The sequence below is a fragment of the Cydia fagiglandana genome, chromosome 3 (genome assembly GCF_963556715.1).
Source record: "Cydia fagiglandana chromosome 3, ilCydFagi1.1, whole genome shotgun sequence".
NCBI lineage: Eukaryota > Metazoa > Arthropoda > Insecta > Lepidoptera > Tortricidae > Cydia > Cydia fagiglandana.
The window spans coordinates 9,084,385-9,107,635 of record NC_085934.1 but is presented as its reverse complement, the minus strand read 5'-3'; the positions used below and the strand labels follow the sequence as shown (position 1 = coordinate 9,107,635).

Sequence of the window (23,251 nt, the reverse complement as noted above, 5' to 3'; positions counted from 1 at the left end):
ATTACTACAGGGCATCGACGTTATTCGCATTCGCACATTCACGCCTGAGTCCTCAGTGCGTAAATACACGCACCGTCAACTTACTTACTAAACAGCTAAATGTGTCCGTTAAGTTTAAAAGTGAAATTAAAAAGTGTAACTTATGTAGAGTCGCAGGAGAGCGCTCTCTCGCATACACATGTGCGGTGATTCACTACTGAAAAAAAAAACATACCGAGGGACGGCGGAGAACGCGAGGCGAGTGACGCAGTGCCCCCGAGTCATTGATCCCGACTCGCTCCTGGAGTGTCGACGCGCGACATGGCCGAGCCCTCGCGCGCGCTCGCGCCGCTCTTCCCGCCGCTCGCGCTGGCGGCCGGGCTGGCGTGCTGCGCCGGCGCCGCTGCCCTCGCCAACTGCGCCGTTCTCTCTGCGCTCCTCGCCCGCTCCATAAACGGTTGGTACATTTATATCCTTCAAAACAAGATTACTGTTATTACTTACTCAGTGAAGACTACTATTACTAAGACTACAGTCTTAAAACTAAACTAATTGTCACCTCTTTTTTAGGTCTCTCCGCAATTATAATACAGTTAGCTGTTGCGGACCTCCTCCTTCTAGTTACCACAATTGGGCCAGAAATGTGGTCCTACAACTGCAGGTCATGGATTTTTGGAAACGGCGGTTGTGTTGCATACCAAGGACTCAACGTGTTTGCGTCGACGGCGTCCTTGTATTTAGTTACCACAATAGCGTTACACGCTATTGCTACGGTTAATCTAGAAGTAAAAGCGGCAAGGTGGAAAGCTAAGAGAAGCACTCAAGAAGAAGATGAAGAAATACGATCATCTCGGCACAGCCTAGTAGCAGCCAGCAGCGACTCATCGACGCCGCCTCGTACGATGAATGTGGACTACCGCCGGCTTACTGACACCAAGATTTTAGTAACCCGGCCAAGTATGTTTGTTTGGATACTGTCTGCGTCCTTAAGTGTACCCGAGTTCACACTGGCCACAACAGTCCCTTTAGAAAATGACACAATCGTATGCACTTTAATCGATTCTAATCACAGATTCTACATGCATTCATTGATTGCGCTATTCAATCTTTTCCTACCCATCTTTATTATGACTTTGGCGTTTGCATTAATTGTTGTGCGGTTAAAGGCGCGAAGAACGCTAAGTGAAATTAGTGAAGAAGTGGTGTCTGCGTTAAAATTGTCTCTGTGCTTAATCATAGTGTTTGTCGTGTTGTGTGCGCCGCGATCAATTGTAAACGCGTATTCGGTATATTCTGTCGCAGAAGATATGCACGACTCGGAATCTCTGATAGAGACAGTTAAGCATTCCCTGCCTAGTGATACGATGACTGCTGTAAATCTATGGTTTAGTGCGACTTACTTACTTGCGCTAGTCTTACGACCTGTTTTGTGTATAATATTGCTGCCATATTTGAAACAAAAGTTTACATTCAGATGTCGAACAAGTGATGAAGAAAATGTTTAATATTTTGCGTAAGTATACATATGTAGGTAGGTACATAATGAGATTAAAGAGTCTCTAAGACTGAATTTCTCGGTGTGTTCTGACTTTGCCTGGAGCAAATCGGGACATTATGTTATGATCGTTATCATAACAATAGCTAACCTATTCCTAGTCTCAGTAGTCTCACAAATACCTATTTAAGGGATAACAATTAACTCTCATGTTATTGACAGTGAGGGCCACTTGGACCATTAACTAACCAGGGGTTAACCGGTAAAACCTGGAGTTACCATGGTTACCAATACATTTTGACACTGGGTTAACGTTTATTTAACCCCGGGTTAGTAGGATGGAGTGCAAGGACGCTTAGAGTAGAGTTAGACATTTGACGAAGATACTTTGTGAAGCATGGTGTAATTGTGAACAATTCTGCATTTTAGGTAGATACCTATTATAGTTTACATATAATAAGTATAAGTCAGTCATACGACTTAGAACTTTCCTTTCAAAAACAGGTAAAACAATATAATATGTAAATGCCATATAACTGACCAAATAAAGACTGATTACTTATGAATGGAATATAGTTTCTTAATGTCATTATCCGATTGTTTGTGCTTACGAATAAATCTATTTTATTCTATTAATTTAATTATTATAGGTTTAGAAACTATATACTAATTACTAGACAAGGTGGTGTGGTCATTCAATTTAGTATAATATACCTGTAGTTTAACTAACTTAGTGTATCGGCTGAAACTAAAAAAAACATGGTGAAGGTACGGGAAATGCAAACAGGTTGTTTTGTCACTCGCCTTGATAACGCATTCCTTCGCCAAAGTAAACACAGCTTGATCCTATAGTTACCAAGTCCTACGGACGAAACATTCTACTCGTAACGCGTGGGCTTGAAATTGGACGTAAATATTTTATACATATCATATGTGTCGCTTAACTTCAAACTCGGGTAAATCCATTGGACCCCCTCAGCAAATATCTACCCTATTACGTTTTCTTAATACCAAAATCGCATAATCTGACAGATGGATTTACCCGAGTTTGAAGTTAAGCGACTCATATATGTAAATAAATAAGTTACGGCAAATATGTAACAATTATGAATCTAATACGATCATTTATATTCTTCTGCTTTCATAAGTAATTTTTATTGATTATTAAAAAGCGTTTTTCAATTAAAAGACATGCCAAGATCGCTTACCTTCTGTCAAGTTCTTTCTACTGCTAAAAAAAACGAACTATAGAACAAGAATACCTACCTAATAACTTTTAGGCAAAATAACTAAGGATAAAGACGCTAAGCGCGAACAATTTCACTAAACACTTGTTTCACACAATTTATCAAAATCGTAAATATGTGTACCTAGGTATATTCCTACTTAGTGGAAGTATAGTGTGAAAGTGGAGTAAAGTTGCACTACAATATAATTATAGGTCTTTGGAACCTACGAACACACGCGATAGTATCAAAATTAGGCGCTTTCCAATAATTTATACAATTATAAAATACTAGCTGTGCCCGCGGCTCCGCCCGCGTGGAATTCGGTTTGTGTCAGTAAGCTGCTAAATATATAAAAAATAGTAAATTACATTACGCTGTATTTTTTTATTAAAAAAATTATAATATTTATACTTTCCTGCATGATAATTTCTTAAAATAATTCTATCTTATTGTTTCATACTTTTTAGAGCGCGATTTGTAGTAGTCCGACTACGCCCGACTCTTTTAGTATGAGAAAGTCGAAGTCGCCTAGCTTTGGACCGCATTCAGCGCGCCACGTGCGTCGGGCTTAGCCCGATGCTTTGAGTATGAGGGTGCCTTCGGCTCCCAACTTTGGCAAGCATACAGCGTGTCACGTACGTCGGTCTACGCGCGACACTTTTAGTATGAGGGCGCCGAAGGCGCCCGGCTTTGGAACGCGTACAGCGTGCCACGTACGTCGGTCTATGCCCGACTCTTTTAGTATGAGGGCGCCGAAGACGCCCAGCTTTGAAACGCGTACGTTACGCCCGACGCTCTGAGTATGAGGGCGCCGGAGGCGCCCGGCTTTGAAATGCGTACAGCACGTACGTCGGTCTACGCCTGACTTTTAGTATGGGGGCGCCGAAGACGCCCAGCTTTGAAACGCGTACGTTACGCCCGACGCTCTGAGTAAGAGGGCGCCGGAGGCGCCCGGCTTTGGAATGCGTACAGCACGTCCGTCGGTCTACGCCTGACTTTAAGTATGAACGCTTTGGATTGCGTACAGCGTGTCACGTACGTCGGTCTACTCCCGACGCTTTGAGTATGAGGGCGCCGAAGGCGCCCGGCTTTGGAACACGCAGTGTGTCACGTACGTCGGTCTACGCCCGACTCTTTGAGTATGAGGGCGCCGAAGGCGCCCGGCTTTGGTAACCATACAGCGTGTCACGTACGTCTCTTTTAGTATGAGAAAGTCGAAGTCGCCTGGCTTTGGACCGCGTGCAGCGCGCCACGTTGTCGGGCAACGCCAGATTCTTTTAGTATGAGGGCGCCGAAGGCGCCCGGCTTTGGAACGCGTACGGCGCGACACGTACGTCGGGTTAAGTCTGAAGCAGTGCCGGATTAAGATATTTTGATGCCCTAAGCATTTCTAGGCCATGGTGCCCCCTCTCCCTAGGGTCATTAAGATTACATAATTTTTTTTTGGTAAATTGAGTGAAGTTCATTGCCGCATTACAGCTGAGAATGGAAATTAGTCACATCATTTTATCTCGAAAATTGACAGTGCTGCAGCAGTAATGTTGCAACAGAGTACCTAATGCTGCTGCAGTCGCCACCCGAATGTCACCTTTATCATATCTTAGGTTATAATGTAATTGAAAACGCAAGCGAAGCGAGCTCGAAAATTTTTCGATATACAAACGCAATTTGATAGACAGTTGTACATTTTTATTTTTAGTATAGAAATCAGTCACATCATTTTATCACGAAAATTGACAGTGCTGCAGCAGTAACGTTGTAACAGAGTAATGCTGCTGCAGTCGCCACCCGAACGTCACCTTTATCATATCTCTGAAAGTGATTGAAAGCGCGAATTTTTTTCGATATAAAAACGCAATATGATAGACAGTTGTACATTTTTACTTTTAGTATGGAAATCGGTCACATCATTTTATGAAGAAAATTGACAGTAACGTTGCAACAGAGTAATGCTGCTGCAGTCGCCACCCGAATGTCACCTTTATCATACCTTAGAAAGTTATTAAGAACTAGGGTTTCTGCTCGAGAATTCCCGAGGCGAGAAATCTCGAGAAAATAGTCCTAAGTCGAGACGGGAAAAAAATATTCAATGCCTCGAGAACTCGAGAAATAAATCTCTTGTGATAAGTAAAAACACACATGATGTGTTTATAATGCATTTCTTTAGATATTAGTTAAATAAATATGAACAATGTTTTTTTTTTTAATTTTAAAGTAGGAACCTACTTGAAACATTTATTACCAACCAAATAAAAACTATCTTGATTCGTCCCCTATCGTTCTAGCTTTAACCGATTTTCATGTTTTGAAACTTTTGAACTATCATGATTCTTGATATTCATGTAGTGTCTTTTTATTGAAAAACGCTTTAAAAAAAATTGTAACGAATTATACGACCATGTAATAATTGTAATAACAAATATTACAAAACTAAATTACTATTGATGAATCAAATCATCCCGATATATTCCTATTAGCAAAACATTACAATTTTAGCAGCTTTATTGTTACGTCGAGTAAGTACGAGTAATTAATAGTACGTAGTAAAACTTCTGTAAGTTTTGTCACATCGAGTGAAATTTATTGACTTGAATATTGCTGCCTAATAAAATACCATATTGTGGTTTGTTTACATTTTGTTGAATACCTAAAGAAATACACTATAGCATAACACATCGCCGGTGCGCACGCCTGCACCTATATCTTTTTGTTGTTGTATTATTGATTATTAAGTGCAATTTATGGTGACTAAAAATGTACCATATGTTTGATTATTGATCTCAGCTACGATTCCTAAGAGTCTGATTTGTAAAAAAGCAAAAAAAAATTAAATAACATGGTGTTTTTTGGAGCTTTCAAAATTTCTCGAGGTACTCGAGAAACTCGAGAATTCTTGGTCGAGAATTCCCGTGCCTCGAGAAATTAAAAAGGTCGAGAAACCAGAAACCCTATTAAGAACGCGAGCGAAGCGAGCGCGAATATTTTTCGATATAAAAAACGCAATTTTACTTTTAGTCCCAACCAGGCCCGAATCCAGGATTTCATACAAAGAAGGGGTGGGACAGTTTGCTATCAGCCTAGCTTCGCATAGGGCTCGATAGTTAAGGGTTTCAGCGAGGTTGTTTTCATGCATAAAAGATGCAAGAAAGCAGAGCTTGGAATTGACCAAGTGAACTGAATTGGCGAAGTGTGAGCAAGGCAGTAGGCCCAGCTGCGAAAGAGGAAAGCTTGGATTCACGCCCAAGTGTAATTAAGGCAGAAGATCAACTTTGCCGTAAGGCAGAAAAGTCCTCGCATAAGGCCTAACGCCGAACCGCAAAAGAGTGAGAGAGAATGAAACCCAGATAAATAAATATATACCTACATACAAACACGAACGCTGAAAACACAATACACTCTCTCTTTCTTTTTTTGGGTAATCGTGAAAAAGATGACACTGTGCAATGAGGGGTAATTAATTTACTGTCGTTTAATTTTGTTGTACATATATTATTAAATCGACATAATTATTCAATTAAATTTGTTGATGTCCGTACCCCCTCATCTAAACTTAGAGTTAATTTGGCAAAAACCTTCCTCGGTGGCTATTCATGTCAGTGCGTATTAAATTCAGCGCCATCTGTTAGTTTACCAGGGTACTCAATAGTGGTAGCACATATTTAAAAAAAGTTTGCCCCTCCTTCCTAAGTAGCGCCATAAGATTCAGGGGCAAACTTAAATCAAGCGAGTGTTGTGGCTACCCCCCCTTTTAAGGGTTGAATTTTTATAGCCTATAACCTGGCCGGAGATTTTCTCGACAGATTAGTAAAGTTTGCATCAAAATCCGTTCAGCCGTTTTCACGTGATGCGCGTTCAAATAAACAGACAAACAGATAAACAGATAAACAGACAAACAGACAAAAATTCTAAAAACTGTTGGAACGTGTTCTGTTATCGATTATAAGTATCCCCAGCCAACTTTTTTTCAAATATCTTCCATGTACAGACTTTCTTCCCTCTACAGCTTTATTATATGTATAGATAGATATAGATAGATAGATTTGTATACTACAGGTGTGTTTTTTAATGGGGCCTGAGGGCAGCTACCTGATCCCGTGTGCTGCGGCGGTTTATTCGACTTTTCCAGTACCTAATCTAATTGTGGTACAGCTGTTTTATCATTGTAAAACTTAATTGCGTAAAAAAAGAACATGTTCATTAAAATTAAAATTTGTTCATACTAAATGTATGAAGAACATTAGCAACATTGCCCTTCAAATCTGGCTTTTTTTAGTGTCCTAACTTAGGTTCGTCTCTAAGATGTTTTTGATCTTGCATGGAATTGGAATATTCCGGTTCACGGTCGCCACTCCTCTCTGTAGGTATACAGTGTGGAAAACATTAATGGGCCCTGGATGAAAAGTACTTTGAAAGTCTTAAAACCTTAAGTTAGCTTATTTTACTTACAGGGAACATTCTTTTATTTTTTAAAAGAGAAAACTATATGCATAGATATTTTTAATATTCGCTTCCCTCGTCCGAGCATCGAACCGACTAAAAATAAAAAAAACTACGAAATATTGGTTTTTATGGATATTTTGTACGACAGACGAGTGTAAGTAAGACCTCATGTTTCTTGAGTGGAATAAAATAGCAAGTTTTTTTTGTTACTTTTAGTCGGTTTGACTCCCAGTCCCAGGCAAGCCAAATTTATGAATGCAGTTTTGTTTATATTTTAAATAAAACAATGTTTCCTTTAAGTTAAATAAGCTAACTTAGGCCCACTTGCATGCACCATTCCACTAACCCGGGGTTAAGCGGTTAAACTTTTAACCTAGTGTCAAATTGTACTGGTAACCATGGCTCCTCCAGGTTTAACCGGTTATCCCCGGGTTAGTGGAATGGTGCAAGTGGGCCTTAAGGTTACAAGACACTTTCCCTCCAGGGCCCATTATTTTTTTCCACACTGTATATTTTGGAAAAGAGCTGATACCTATTTTTCAAACTGCTGGATCATAAATAGCTAACAAACACTGTAAGGAAACTCGCTCACGTAAAAAAACCGCACCGAAATCGGTCCATCCGTTGCGGGTTTCCGTCAGGGGTTAAGACGAAACAGGAGCCGAGTTTTAAATATTTTAGGTAAATATACCCGTCTCGCTAACGGAAGCGGCTCCTAAAACTAGTGCGATAAGAATAAGGCGAAAAATCCCGCGTAAAACTCAAAAATCGAGGTTTCGTACTCGACTGTTTCCTCCTCCTAAACTTAACCAATCCTAACCAAACTTGGAAATCTAAATGATTATGAAATTATCTGTGTCGGGCCATTTTGCTCTTTTTGCTAATTGATATCAGTTTTGAATACTACGCCTCTCATTGCGGCATAGTGAATTAGGCCATTTTGGCCATGTTTGAAGGGCTCGAGCGCCTTAAAAAACAAAAATATCAAAACGGTCCGACACAGATATTGACAATATTAATCTGTGTTGAAAAAATCATTGCTCTAGCATCAAAACCCACGGAGGAAACAGTAGAGTGCGTTTGTATGGAGAAATGACCACTCCTGTTGGCTCTTAATTAGGCATTATAGAGTCTAGAGATAGACCTAATGAGGAAGGCAACTCTCAAAAGTTGTCATAGTGGCGCCAACATAGGTTTCCGTTTCCCATGTATTTATATTCTATGGGATTCGGCACGTAGTATGCTGGCGCCATCTGTAAAACACTTCGACTGTCTAACTTTATAACTTTGTTCATAGATGGCGTTGCGTCGTGCTGGCTGTAGGTCTCTATTCTCTATGATTTCTTTCGTTTATAGTTCGTTTTTTTTAGCATTAGAAATAAGGTAAACAATCTTAATGTGTCTTTTAATTGAAAAACACATTTTAAAAATAAGTTACGGCAAATATGTAACAATTATGAATCTAATACGATCATTTATATTCTTCTGCTTTCATAAGTACTAGTTTTTGATTTTTAAAAAGCGTTTTTCAATTAAAAGACATGTCAAGATCGCTTACCTTCTTGCAAGTTCTTTCTAATGCTAAAAAAAACGAACTATAGAGTCAGACCAAGAAAAGTCTGCAGCGGATAGCCCACACAATGCAAGTGTTATTTTAAACGTCAAACTTCTATGAAATTATGACGTATAAATAATACTTACACTGCGTGGGCTATCAAATCCGCTGCAGACTTTTCTTGGCCCGACTCTAACCAGATGGCCGAGTGTCGTATTTAATCATTAGGTCCAAACGGACATTGATGAATTTAATGATGTTTGCACGATGTTTGGTTAGGTTAGGTTATTGTATTTATTTTATTGTACATTAAATTTATTTTGTTATTTCATTACTAAGTTTTTTTTTAATTAGGTAAATCACGGCTGAGTGAATCAGTCGTTTTCAAAGGGATGACTTTCAATGCGCCTAGTTGTTAAACGTTGAATGATTCCAGTGGCCTATTTTATAAAGCTACAAGTTACAATTTACAAGCGGAAGTCTCTTTCTAACCCTATGTGTTAGAACGAGACTTCCGCTTGTAAATTGTAACTTGTAGCTTTATAAAATAGGCCACAGCCAGTTCAATTAAATCGACCTAGACATAAAATTGGATGCCGGCGTTTAATGCATAGCCTAGCTTGGCGACTAATTAGGTAATTAGTTGGGCTAATTTAACCAGATGGCTGCGACATATGTCAGATTTATCATTCAATTTTTTTGTAAAAGCTAAAACAAAAGCACCGAAAGCACGGCAGCAAAAATAATACATAACTCTCCATTCCTCGGCCAGTTGGGTCGCGTCGTCGATACAGTTAACCATTCGTAAGCTTTATTACAATGAGATAACGTCTACCAATGGTTAAGTGTTGGTGTTAGTAGGCACATCCGAGCACGTACCCGCTACCTACATGCTTATTCGGAAATATACCTGTACCGTGCCATCGCCATCGTTATATGTATATCCACGTCTGGCTTGGCAGTACACACGATGAGTCTCCATACAGTCTTATGGCCACATTACTCGTTAGCGTCTTATGGCTCCTCTACACGATGGGCCAACGCCGGCCTATATATCACTTGCTCCATCTAACGCATAAATGCGTCCCTTGGAGTGGCCGGCGTTGGCTCATCGTGTAGAGGAGCCAATAAGCATGATATAAAAATGTTTTGTACGGAACACTAAAAATCTGATTCTAGTGTTTCTTTCTTTGGTTGTTGCGGGCAGACGAAGTTTTAAGTAGAGGTTAAAGTTCTTAATAAAATATACCAACCGACAGACCATCTTCGTCCACATTGCCGTGTTTTCCGCTATTCTACGAGCACTTCTCTGGGGCTATCGCCGACGGCGGCATTGCTTTGGTTTTCCTCAAGTCTCTTCATCCTCTATTTATTGGAACAGCGAAACAGTTGTTACCATCAAATATTCCTGTAGGTACATCCAGACTTGTACGACTCTTGACATTAAAGTTTCATTTAATATACTTTTTCAAGTGGAAACTACGTGCAGAAACCTAGCTCTACATGCGTACCTATCCATCAGGGCCTCGATTCCACGATGTGTATTGACAGTTCGTCCTACCGTCATGCATTCCGCTATCATTATATCAACTGCTTTCTATGACCTAAAACATTCCAAATCTTAGGTGAACTTGCTAACTAAATAATAACGCCACTTTTCTCAATGACGACCTAACACCGACCTAATAATCGCCATGTCACGAGCTATATCATTAAAATGGTCGAATTTTCCTCCAGCGCAGTGGCGCGAGTTAAACAGTCTATTTGGTTCAGCAAGCTCGAGGTGAACTCGAGGTTGCGTACGACCGAGTGCACAATAGATATTCTTGTTTGAAAATCTTTCAGCTCAATTGAAACAGCTAAGGGGCCATTTAAGGGTTTGATTTTATTACAAAAACGCTAAAAGGTTGAAAGATCATCCATATTGCATCGTTTCGTGTGCCATATTATGATGCCATTGAAATGTATTGAGACAATCTATGAACTAAGAGTAATTATCTGGTTATTTTGGAAACCAATACGGATACAGGAGACGTGGTAATGACAGTATCTCTTTGCGCGATAATATAATAACTATTATAAAGGATAGGGTCACGTAGACAACACCGTCCATCCTATGCCCACAGTTCCTCTTTTACCGAATCAAGTGAAAAATAGAAATGTCTAATTCCAAAATAGGAACTTCGCATGAAAAATTGATACACAATCTAATATTTCCGAAGGTCCATATCCATAACCCAATACCTACGCTTAGCGCATGCGTCGAAAGCCAATGACACGTAATCGATTGGTCCTTGTTTTTACAAAATTGCCCTTTTAGCATTTGTCATACAAATTGCTAGCAACCTTGGATGTTTTTCTACAGGAATTCGAGCATAATATAAAACTACTTATTTCAATTTGATTTCAAAATATGGGATCAGATCAGGGGTTTCACGAATTGGGCAGTATAACAAGTTTCTAGAAAACTAGCTAATTAATGGCAATTTAGTATGTTTTTACCTGCACATTTCAACTATTGGGGGAAGGGGTAGTAACGAATTGTTACATTACTTTTGCCGCAAGGCGATTACTGCAAAATTAGAGATAAAATCATTTAGACAAACAATATCTTAGGGGTTAATAGGTGGCGGTTTATTTCAATGTTGATTCTAAAACTAAAAAGTGTATTTAATACAAAAGTTTATTGGTGAAAACATGAAAAATATAATAGATTAATGGCTGATAAAATGCAGCAGAAATGTTACAATTATATGTCCATCACAAGACTATTTTGCTAATAAATGCCTGAAAAATTCAGAATGCTAATTATTAATCAGTGATGGGCACAACAAAATGGTTAATGTCAACAACAATTAGTTTTCCTTTGGTAATAATTAAAACTTTAGAGGACATCACAAAACCACATAAAGACACTAACAACTTTTTTGTGCCCTTACTCAATACAGCCATTACAGTTAGCGGGTCGATAATGTAATCTAACTTTAACGGGTCACTGGGCGCACTTTAACAAATGTAATCACTAATATCCTTTAAAATAACATTCACCGTCATAAATTCCCATTTCACTGCGGACATGCGGCGAAAGGAATGTTTCATTGGGGGCCGACCAGGCTGCAAGTTTTAATAATATGAAAGGAAAACACTTTTAACTTAAGAAACCGTAATTTTAATAACTTAAGTTATAAATATTTATATTCATCAGGTCAGCTCGATATCTGTAATCCAGTGTAAATACAGAAATACAAAACCGTCAAAGATGACACATAACATTTAGACGGAACGTGAAGTCCGCTGCGAACGACATTTAACATTTTTTTACAAGCGACGGCTCGCTGCGGGGCGGGGAGTCCGGCCCGCGCGGCGTTCTCGAATGTTACTCGTTTTCTTATAAAACACCGATGAGAACATTGGATGTGGGGAGGGGATGAGACATTAGTTGTCGCCGCCCTCGGCGGGCTCGTCGCCGTCGCCCTGCGTGTCCGACGTCCACAGCGTCAGGTTGTCTCGCAGCAGCTGCATGATCAGCGTCGAGTCCTTGTACGAGTCTTCGTTCAGTGTGTCCAGTTCCGCGATCGCATCATCGAACGCCTGCAACACAAGGAACTTATTACTTTCCGCCCACTAGCGCATATCACTAGACAATTTAACAAAATGTACTATGTAATGTACTGTATTTGAAAGGGCTGTTAATTTGAAAACTACCAAAGTGAATATGTATTTAATCGTGACTTAGGTTGTTTTCGAATTATCCAATTCAAATGTCTAAATAAAACAAAAACACTGTTACTGGCTGGATCGAGGATTAAGAGGTTAATCGCTTTTTACATGTCCATCATGCTCAAAATTACGAGTATTAGTTGTCGTCCATACAATTTAAAAAGTTTTTTGGAAGGAAATCCATGCAGATATAAGATTTGTATTTTCGCGATGTTAGTAAGGAGTTATTGAGACCGACGCGGGCACGGGCACGGGCACACTGCAAAACAATGTGTTCAGTGTAAGAAACCTGTTTAGCTAAGTGGCACGCTCGCGCAGGGGAGTTGATAATCTCGTAATAAAAGACTGAAAAGTTGAGCGCGAGACCGAGCCGGATGGGGTGGGTCGGTTGCATTTTGGCTTTCGCAATGTCGAACGCCTCCTGGTAGGCCTTCTGCGAGTCTTCCACGACAGCTGAGGACAAGCGAGCATGTTATACGAGACCTCTACACTCGTGCCAGCCAGCACAGCCTATGCTTAAACTGACACAAATAATGACCTGTTTGGCGAGCTGACACGCTTTGTCTGGTGAATTTAATATCTCATAATAGAAGACGGAGAAATTTAACGCGAGCCCCAGCCTGATTGGGTGTGTGGGCTGCATTTTCGCCTTGCTGATCTCGAAAGCATCCTGGTATGCTTTCTGTGAGTCCTCTACAACAGCTGTAATATAAATTCAAGTTTACTAGAGAACCTAGAAATTTAGGTAAAAGCCGAATAATAAGATTTCATCATAAATATTTATTGTTACTGTTCACCAATGTCTATTAATAAAATGAAAAGTTAACTATATTTTTTTTTATTAGTGTTCCGTATTTTCAAATTGAAATTGGGGGAATCATGTAAGAGGAAAACTTAATCGTATTTTGAAATGAACACTTACAATTTCTGGTTTCTCCTGTGGCCACTTCTGCGAGGTACCTGTAGTAATCTCCCTTCATTTTAAGGTAAAATACTTTACTTTCTGGATTACTAGCTTTAGGAATAAGGTGCTTGTCAAGTAAACCCTGAAAATAAAAGAATACGAATTAAAAACTAGTTTGAAACTAGTCATAGACTAATTGATACATTTCAATAGCTCTAAGAAGTCAACCCTGAGATTTAATATTATTGTAATTATTAATATTCCTCATATTGCAAAAATTCATATATCTTTAATTAATTTTTTTTTATAATGTGCTATAATTGATTATTAAAATGGGTAAATAACATTTTCTCAAAAATGGACGGCAAAGTCGACTTTGCCGTCTAAAAAATAGGTCGCGAAGCGCGTAGTTTATGGTCAGTCAAAGATTAAAAAGTTAAAAACATTGCCGTCTCGATTTTGGGACTGCAATGTTGCATACAAATTCCATTATTTGTCAGGTTCCAAACTTTTTAAAAGTTGAAATGACCATACCAAATGAAGGCACAGGTCCATTAAACAGCCAAACAGATGATTAGTACCGCGACTATTTAGATGTCTCAAATAGGTTGGCGTATTTTTGGCAGAAAAATACACTTTTTTTTTTAAAAAAAAGGCGGGAAGGGCTTTTTTTTTGTCAAAATATATATGTACGAACGTTGCTTTTGTAAAATATTTCTATGATATTTATATTTCTTGCACCATTTTTGAGAAAAGCACTATATATGACTCGGCTGGAAGGCTACTTGCTGGCTTCGGATTCAATTAAACGGACTCCCAAGGTCGTCCGTTTAAAACGAATCCTCAGCCTGCAAGTAGCTACTTCCGAGCCTCGACAATAATGTACTATAATATGCGCATAGTATCTGGACAGGGCAACGAACGAAAACGGGATAGGAGCGCGCGCAGTGACGCGGCGCACTACGTCACCCGCCCGCCACCCCTCCCCCCCCCCCCCCCCTCGGAAAAGCCGCACCGCGCCCCGGCGCCCGGCGCGCTATAACGCCCATGATCCGCCGAAACGTACCTACCGATCGGAGGAAATGACCACGACACGACAACTTGTCGCTTGCATCACCCCTCGAATTGGCGACGCGCATGACGTCACCCGCGTAGGCGACCGCTCGAGCTAATCCTACTCGATTTCGGTACGAATTCCGTAACTGCCGCTAATTGGCAGATATGATAAATAAGATTCTCGGAATCGAGATCTGAGAGCTAATGAAATGTTAATGAAATCGACAAACAGAAGCATCTAGAAGTTTTTCTTACCAATACGTCGTAGCAAATTTCTCTGAGCTCCTTTTCTACTTTAACCCTATATTCTTTAGCCATCTGTTGTTTTCTTTCCGATCCCTCGGTTTTCTGTTCAATGGAGGAGATGACGCGCCATGAGGACCGTCGGGCGCCCACGACGTTCTTGTAGGCGACGGAGAGCAGGTTCCTCTCCTCGTTGCTGAGCTCGACGCCGGTCTCCGTCACCTCCTTCATCGCGGCCGCCATGTCGTCATATCGTTCGGCCTGCTCCGCGAGCTTGGCGCGCTGCACCAGTTCCTCCTTGTCGACGGACATCGTGGACGATGAAAGAGGATTATTTCACTGATGCCCCTGCAATCAAGTTACGGGTCTAGTTCAACTACCTAGAATTGCTAGATGAAGGTTCGCGTGAAAGATTAATCATTCAGAAAGACTAATCGTTAGGCGTCACATTCACCGAAGCGAATCGCAGATAGGGTATTTGTCATCATGGAATATGGAAAGCACCTTGTGTAGAGGCCACGAGCGCACTGGCGCAGTGTGAAAACTGAACAGCTCAAAGAGCACCCCTCACGCCAAACGCGACATCGACGCGGCGTCCGCTCGGTTCGACAGCATCTCACAGACTCGGGCTCGGAGGCTCGCGCCGCCGCCGCGCCGTCGCTCGGCCACCGCCACTGCGCCACCGGTATTGATCCGCCGACGCGGGATAAACACTCCAGACGAAATACGACTAGCGCGACGATTGCACACACCCCTCGCCCCACCCGCGCCCCGGCTCCGTGCACCGCGCCCGGCGGCCCGGCGGCGCCTACCTACCGATGCCGACCTGCCTCCTTCCCTTGCTCGAGGTGCCTACCTACCCCTCTATGCATATACCTATAGGTATTTTCACCCATGTCGTGTTGCTAAGCTATATTGCACTAACATCCACTGGGCACGTAAAAATGCACACATGATGTTATAAAGATATATAATATTATAAATTATAAGTAAAGCATCAAAATTACAGATGCAGGCCATCAAGTTTTCTGGAAAGCCACCCCTTTAGGGTGGGAGAAATATCAAACCGAATACGGGCGCGGAGCCGCAGGCATAACGAGTAGTTTTATATATGTACCTATGGGATTTAAGTCATAAATCAGCAGGTGCTGCATTCAAATGTACTAGTTTCTAACTGTGCAAAATACATAATTATAATGAATTCTTCTTGATTTCTAAATAGGTAACATTGTTGCTACTGTTGCAAATTTTTAATAAAATTATTCTAGTACCTATAGATAAGGGATAAGTTCGCCTTTGTACTACAAAACTCTGTTCTATCTGATGTAAGAAGAAAGAAATATAGGTTATTTCTTTTTTTCGTACAACTAAAGGTTCCGTCACACAGGCGCGTTTACCGGGCGGCGCGTGAGCGTTTTACAATTGACATATAAAACGACGAAGCCTTAAGTGTTTACTTACTATATTATGTACTTTTCCAGTGGGACAATATTTTTACATTTATTGGATAATTATAAACAAAATATTATAGCATTGCAATTTTTTTTAGAGAGAAGGGCCACTCCCTAACAATGACATTGACAGTGCTAGTCTCCTTTATTGCAGTGATCAGCTGTCTCAGTCAAAATCTTAAATACAGTTAGGTTTATTTGTCACTTGACCAAATTGTTTGACAACTATTTTTCTATGGTTTAGGTATTAATGATTAAACATACCATTTTCAACCAAAAGAGTTGTTGATTTCCAATAAGGCACTACTGGAGTTAGACCAAGCTAAGTTTGCAGCAATTTTGATAGCACAGTGCAAGTGTTATTTTAAATTTCATAGAAGTTTGACATTTAAAATAACACTTTCACAGTCTGTGCTATCAAAATCACTGCCATCTTAGCTTGGCATAATTCGATTATACCATTTTAATAAGAAATGTAAGGTACAAAACTATCCATGTTCCTTAAATACAGCCGGCTATAGGCTTATTGAGCTTACTGTGGGACTCTGTCAATTAGTGTAAGAATGTCCCTATAATACTTATTTATTTATAATGGTAAGTCTAATACTATAGTTCGTTTTTTTTAGCATTAGAAAGAACTTGCAAGAAGGTAAGCGATCTTGACATGTCTTTTAATTGAAAAAAGCTTTATAAAAACAAAAAACTATTACTTATGAAAGCAGCAGAATATAAATGGTCGTATTAGATTCATTCATTGTTACATATTTGCCGTAACTTATTTTTAAAATGTGTTTTTCAATTAAAAGACACATCAAGATTGTTTACCTTTTTTCTAATGCTAAAAAAACGAGGTATAATCAATTAGATATTAATCAATTTTCAATTTACTGTATTTAGTTTAAATGTCTATTTACACAAATTCTATGACCATATCATGTCATTATTTTTAATTAGTAACCTACCTATTAAATCTTTTGATATTCACAAGACCACACCTGTTTACAATTTATATTTAAAAACTGAAAGATGCCATGCTGTTGCTAGTCAGGCTTCAGTAGTTTTATGAGAGTGACTCATGATATGATGAGTAATGACACATACATCTTTCTAATTCAATATCACACGTAATGAGATGATCATCCTGTTGAATTAATTTTACTTTATAAGAATATCTTCTCTGAAATTCTTGTGATTGATGTAATTTTATATTAGCCCTCTAACTAAGCAGAGAATCATGATTCTAGTATGGATTGATCAAGTAAAAGATGTTGTAAAACAAGTTACTCTTTAAATACAGTCAGTGAAAGTTAATAGAAATGATAACTGCATTAGCTACATATGAGTAAATGGAGTGTATCTGACAGACAATAGCATTATGGGCGTCGTGTGCCCCCGCCTCAATGTCACGCACGTGTCCATCTCGCTGAGGTGAACGCAAGCAAGGGCCGTGACACACCAACGCTCTACCGTAGGTACCAAGCTCTGCCCAACAACCTCTACTAGTTACACAACGGAAATTCGGCCGCAGTGAATCATTCAGAACAAAAACGCAAAACCGTTCAGTTAATTTAATCTGAGAACGATTATACTTCTGAATCTTTGAGAATCTTTGCAAATCCGGTGACTTTATACGTTATCGAATCGACATTGATAACGGCACGACTACGCACGGCGAAATTACGACGCACTAGTATGATCACTGGTTAGGGTTACGTCTCAGGAAAGTTCAATACACCTGCTGCTAGATAAAATCAAAATCCAAGCAAGTTTTACTAAAATCTTAACTATATAAAGCAACTTTGTACAAATCTGTCCAATCCGCAATTTACTTGAGACTCCAAAAATATAATTAGACTTTAGAAGCATGTACACGGGCCAAATTTAAAGACTTACGGATAGTTTCAGCTCACTAATAAGAACAACTCCTGTCGTAAAAACTGTAGAATCGTTGTTAATATAAACTAATGGAAACACATAATTTTGAGTATAAAATTTGGAATGATAGCTAACCGCGCCGCGGAATCGTGTCGCCGGTTCAGGCAAAATGGCTGCAAGGGGCACTCCTTCTATGCGTCACAGTCACATTTATGGAGATGTAAATTCCCAACATGGACACTTTCCGTAGTTATAAAACACATATAATGATTAGCACTCAAAATAAATTTGATGCACTTACTTGTTGGAAGGGAAAAAAGTAATAAAAACAGCAAATTGCTGCAGAATATCAGTTTTTCTCTTGCGGCGAACGATACACTACACTGACGGCGGCGGGGCCAGAGGGGAAACAAAAAACGGAACAGGGTTCTCACAGAACGTCGGCCATCTTAAAATGACAGAGGAGGAAGTTGTTAGCTTGAGCGGGATTTTTTAAAATATAACTAACGATACACGATAATATGTCAATATTTAACAGTAAATTATATTTATAAATTATAATAATTACTTCCGTTATTCTAACAACAGGAGAAAAACTAATTTAGAAATAAGTAATGTATAACAAAACTTGAAGGTATACAAAATAATAGATTTATGAATAAAATTTGATTGGTATTTAGGGTGGTATTCCATCTGTCCAATATATTGGTCCAATGTGTATTATATTGCGTGTCACATTTTTTTTCTTAATGAGAGAATGAGACGGACTGACATTGGACATTCTTTAGCTTCCTCCAGACTATGCGCGTGAATCGCGGGCGAAGCCGCGAACGCAAGTGTGGCGTCGATTTCGCAGATTGTTCACGTCTTCGCGCCTTGTTCTCCGTTTTTTGTCGGTATTTCGGCCCGCGTCAAAGGAGACGCGAAGCGCGAACTTGCAAGACTCCACATTACACACTATTATGGCTCTTCTGTGGCCAGATAAATATTAATTATATTATGATTATATTACATTAAGCAGCTATATTTTACGGTTTCACAAGAAATCAAAATGGAAAAACAGCTAAATCACGTATGATGCCATAGATAACTAACAGTTAAACTCGATCAGCTGATGCTTTTCCGCCATCTTGCCGCAAACCAAACTGCGAAATCGCCGTGAAGTGTGCGAGTGTGGAGTCATACGTCAACTTCGTGATATGTTCGCTCCGCGACGTCGCGGCGCGATTCACGCACATAGTCTGGAGGGGGCTTTTCAGATCCCAAAAATTTGCGAATTTCGGTTTTTGCGGTAGGCCCCCAGGCTATACTTTGCCATATTATATTGTCTATGGTTTAAACCAATAAACACACGGGACAATTTTCCACCGAATCTGATTAGGTCATGAAACAGGTATCTTTTTCTCGCTCTTACTTATGAGTGCGGCGCACCAAGGTCGCGGTGCGGTGTGGTAGTGTGTTACGGCTATAATAACCGTAGTTAGTAGAAAGAGAGGCATATATATTGGATCAATCCAGGTGGGCTGCATAGATCTGTCTCTAAGGGTATTCCATCTATCCAGTTTCTTTGTCCAATGTCAGTCCGTCTCATTCTCTCCTTAGGAAAAAAAATGTGAGACGCAATATAATACACATTGGACCAATATATTGGACAGATGGAATACCACCCTAAATACCTCGGGATCTTTCTCTTTTACTCCAATGAAGGAGTAATTTAGTGTAACAGAGAAAGATGCCGGAATTTGCGACCTTCGATTTTCGCGGTTATATATATAGCCTAGACCTGGGCTATATATATAACCGCTTAGAAAAGCCTCCTGGTCAAAGGCATGTCCATCTCTTTCTTTCGTTTGAGTTTACAGGAACGCAGATAGACCATTATGGAATATCTAAATTCGTGGTAGCTCATCTTTGTCATACTCGTCATATCGTCATCTAATAAAGTATTCTGAAGAAGAAAAATACACTCGCCGGTTGTCATTATTTTGTCAGTGTCAAATGTCATACGACAGATATATTGTTTACCACGTGCGTTTTCTATCTTTCCGAAGTGATTCTCTAAAACGTGGTGTAAATTTGCTAGATAACCCGTTGTCTACAATAAAATGCCGAAATCCAAAAGAGATAAAAAAGGTAATTGTTAATTGTCTGTTTATTTCTTGCCTGTTAGCGACCTGCAATTGTTTGGATTCCAGTAAATAATAAATTATACTTTCGTTAACTTTACAGTGTCCCTTACAAAAACAAACAAGAAAGGACTTCAGCTAAAACAGAAAACAATAGAAGAAATAAGAAATTGCTTGACTAAATATGAGCACATATTTCTGTTTACTGTGGATAACATGAGAAATGCCAAACTCAAGGATTTACGCCACGAATGGAAGGACTCTAGATTCTTTTTCGGTAAAAACAAAGTCATGGCAATAGCTCTTGGTAGAACTAAAAGTGATGAAGTTGAAGATCAGTTAAATTTGGTAAGTTTTTTATGTGTATCATTTTTTTTTTTCATAGAAGTGCACCAAACTGATACAAAAACAAAATTAGCAAATTAAATTATGATGTCTTAATAAAAGTATATGCTTCTTAGTCCCGATGCCCTTTAAAAAGGACAAGTTTAATTTTAATTTCGTACTATATTGGAATAAGAAAAGGTTCTAAATTCAAAACTGCTAAAATTACTCCTGAGACTTATGAGGATATTAATGAGTTCTGTATTTGCAGCTATCAAAAAAAATAAAAGGCCAATGTGGCCTCCTAATGACGAACAGAGATGTGGTAGATGTACTGCAGTGGTTCAATGACTTCAGTGAGTCCGAGTATGCGCGGTCAGGCTTTGTAGCCACCGAAGATGTCATTCTGCCCCAGGGGCCCCTGGAAGATTTCTCTCACACCATTGAGCCCCATTTGAGGAAACTAGGACTGCCTACCACCCTTGAGAGAGGCGTTGTTACTCTTATTAAGGAATATCAGGTATGCTAGTCTATTAATTTAGTAATTTAGATTAGTTTACTGAGTAAGAAAAGGAAAAGAGGTAGACCATTTAGAAGATGGGTGGATGACATCAAAGCCACAGCAGGAACCACATGGACGAGAGTTGCCAAGGATAGAGAGGAATGGAGAAGGTTGGAGGAGGCCTTTTGCCAATAAATGGCACACAGACAGAAAAAGAAAACGCAAGAACTGTAGAAAATAATGCAATTTACTGTCTGAAATAAAGGATTATTACATTATTACATTACTGAGTGAGCATGAAGCGCAAACCAAATATGTCTGTTCCAGCAAATATATTTTTGTATGTCTATTCAGCTGTCTTGCTGTTTTCCCCTACATATTATGTGGAATTTTTTAGGCCATTCTCTTGATGGTTTTTTTTTAAATAACGAAGCCCTGAGGCTAGGGTCTGCACAGCTTTCTTGCAACTCCCTTTTTAACCTTTTGATCGTCAGACGGTGAAGGAATATGCCATGCCCCTGGAGGCTAGGCGATCGCGATTCTCCTTCTTCTTCCTCGCGTTATCCCGGCATTTCGCCACAGCTCATGAGAACCTGGGGTCCGCTTGACAACTAATCCCATGATTTGACGTAGGCTAGGCTATCGCGATTATTTAAGCGAAATTGAACTTAACAGAGTTCCGCGTAAAGTGTCATTCAGAGAAAGAATAAGGATCAAAGTCAAATGGTGTTCTAGCAGTTTTATGTTCTGTCGAAAGATGGCAGTAAAGGTCATTGGGCATTTTGTTCGGACATATGACCCACAGCGTACACAAACGAAATAGGGCTAGGTATGTAGGTAAATGTATCTGCTACACAGTGGTATGAGTCGCATTCTTGCAAGCCATGGGAGAATTGAGAAAAAAATAAAAATGGTTACTTATCATTTTTATTTTTTGGCATTTTTGCAATGAATTCAGTCAGAACTATTGGAATTATATCAAAAATACTTTGAATAGCTGCTGTTATATTGCGTTGCTGTTGTTATATTGTTTAATATCAAGAGGAACAAAAATAAAATCCAGTTATAAAAAAGAACAATATTTTTATTCTGCTTGATCAAAATAAATTGTTAATTCGTCTAAAAAGGCAGCAGGCGCGAAATAAAGGGGGAGTCACCATTCACCACACCGCTGGGGGCTGGGATACTCTTCGAGCCCCGCTCCGAGGCGGAGTACCGCAGGGGTCTCCCCTCCTTCACACCGATTGAAGATATCAAGAAACTCCTGGAGAAGCTGGGCCACCCCAAATACGCCAAACGGATAGACGCAAGAGGGGGCTGGGGCTGCACATGGGCATCTACGGGATGTCGGAGCTTCTCCACATGAGGAGTGTCAAGGTGGAGGCATGGCGCGGAAAGAAGGGGCCCGCGCAATGTCACCGCTGCCAGGGCTTCCAGCACTCATCACAAGGATGTCACAGACAGCTCGCTTGCGCTCGCTGCGCCGAACCACACTGGGCCAGCCAATGCACGCGACCTGTAGACCAGAATTCGAAGGCCACCTGCAAAAACTGCAGAGGAGACCACCCCGGCAACAGCCGCAATTGACAACATTTCATTTGCCATTGTGCTATAAAACGTTTATCATGCTGCACGGACCACACTTTTGCACGATGCTGAAAGTAAAAACATTAATTACGCTATCTTGTACTGTTGAATAACTTTTTTCTGCCGGGTGATACATAAAAAATAATTACATATTTAGAAAAGTGAGATTAAATTATCTTTTTTAAAACTAGTTTGGTCTCTGTACGCGAAAATTCATAAAGCGGGTCAAAAACGCCCAATGACCTTTAGTGGCTACATAATTTACTTTGACAATCCACTTCTATACGCTCTATTCTCTTTGCATGCACTTTAATACCTTCACAGTAAAGTCAGCTATAGATATCAGTAAGCACCCGGTCAAAAACTTTGTATATTCTGTAAGCCCATGTATTATTTTCCAGGTTTGCAAAAAAGGCGCCGTCCTAACGCCAGAACAGGCCAGTATATTGAAGCTACTTGGTAAGCAAATAGCGGAATTTAAAGTCACAATAAAGTGCCATTGGTCCAAAGGCAAGGGATTCCACAAAGATATTGACGGTCTTAGTGACAACGAAGAAGATGATAAGGAGGAAGATGGGAATGAAAATGAGGACATGGAAGAGGATGAAACATAAATATTTCTTAAGAACCTGGTTGGTTTTTCCAATATACACCTAGTTATTATTAAGATCTTTGTTATTTTAAATTCCTACCCCAATACTTCTTGTATAAAAGGCGAAATGTAAAAAGGTGCTAACAGAAAGATTATTCGTGCCTCTAATTTAA

The 23,251-nt window shown here is 39.8% G+C and overlaps 3 protein-coding genes across 6 annotated transcripts; 2 read left to right on the top strand and 1 right to left on the bottom strand.

Annotated features, from left to right (window-relative positions):
• Positions 1 to 1,484, top strand: LOC134680520 (uncharacterized). The gene is made up of 2 exons (XM_063539643.1): positions 1 to 436; positions 550 to 1,484. The coding sequence occupies exons 1-2, from the start codon at positions 301 to 303 to the stop codon at positions 1,482 to 1,484; spliced, it is 1,071 nt and encodes a 356-aa protein (XP_063395713.1). The 5' UTR covers positions 1 to 300.
• A 9,879-nt stretch (positions 1,485 to 11,363) lies between these two features.
• LOC134679971 (14-3-3 protein zeta) lies at positions 11,364 to 18,409 on the bottom strand. Of its 4 annotated transcripts, none has more exons than XM_063538928.1 (5): positions 18,249 to 18,409; positions 14,634 to 14,969; positions 13,341 to 13,464; positions 12,708 to 12,871; positions 11,364 to 12,289 (listed from the first exon to the last, which is right to left on the bottom strand). In XM_063538928.1, the coding sequence occupies exons 2-5, from the start codon at positions 14,931 to 14,933 to the stop codon at positions 12,134 to 12,136; spliced, it is 744 nt and encodes a 247-aa protein (XP_063394998.1). In that variant the 5' UTR covers positions 14,934 to 14,969; positions 18,249 to 18,409; the 3' UTR covers positions 11,364 to 12,133. The 4 variants fall into 4 exon arrangements, with proteins under 4 accessions (XP_063394998.1, XP_063394995.1, XP_063394996.1 ...); XM_063538925.1 differs by lacking the exon at positions 12,708 to 12,871 and adding an exon at positions 12,957 to 13,120 and having other exon boundaries at positions 18,249 to 18,408; XM_063538926.1 differs by lacking the exons at positions 12,708 to 12,871; positions 18,249 to 18,409 and adding exons at positions 12,957 to 13,120; positions 17,966 to 18,126.
• Positions 18,410 to 19,951: 1,542 nt separating this feature from the next.
• Positions 19,952 to 23,149, top strand: LOC134679970 (mRNA turnover protein 4 homolog). The gene is made up of 4 exons (XM_063538924.1): positions 19,952 to 20,080; positions 20,177 to 20,421; positions 20,669 to 20,917; positions 22,888 to 23,149. The coding sequence occupies exons 1-4, from the start codon at positions 20,053 to 20,055 to the stop codon at positions 23,098 to 23,100; spliced, it is 735 nt and encodes a 244-aa protein (XP_063394994.1). The 5' UTR covers positions 19,952 to 20,052; the 3' UTR covers positions 23,101 to 23,149.
• Positions 23,150 to 23,251: the final 102 nt, after the last annotated feature.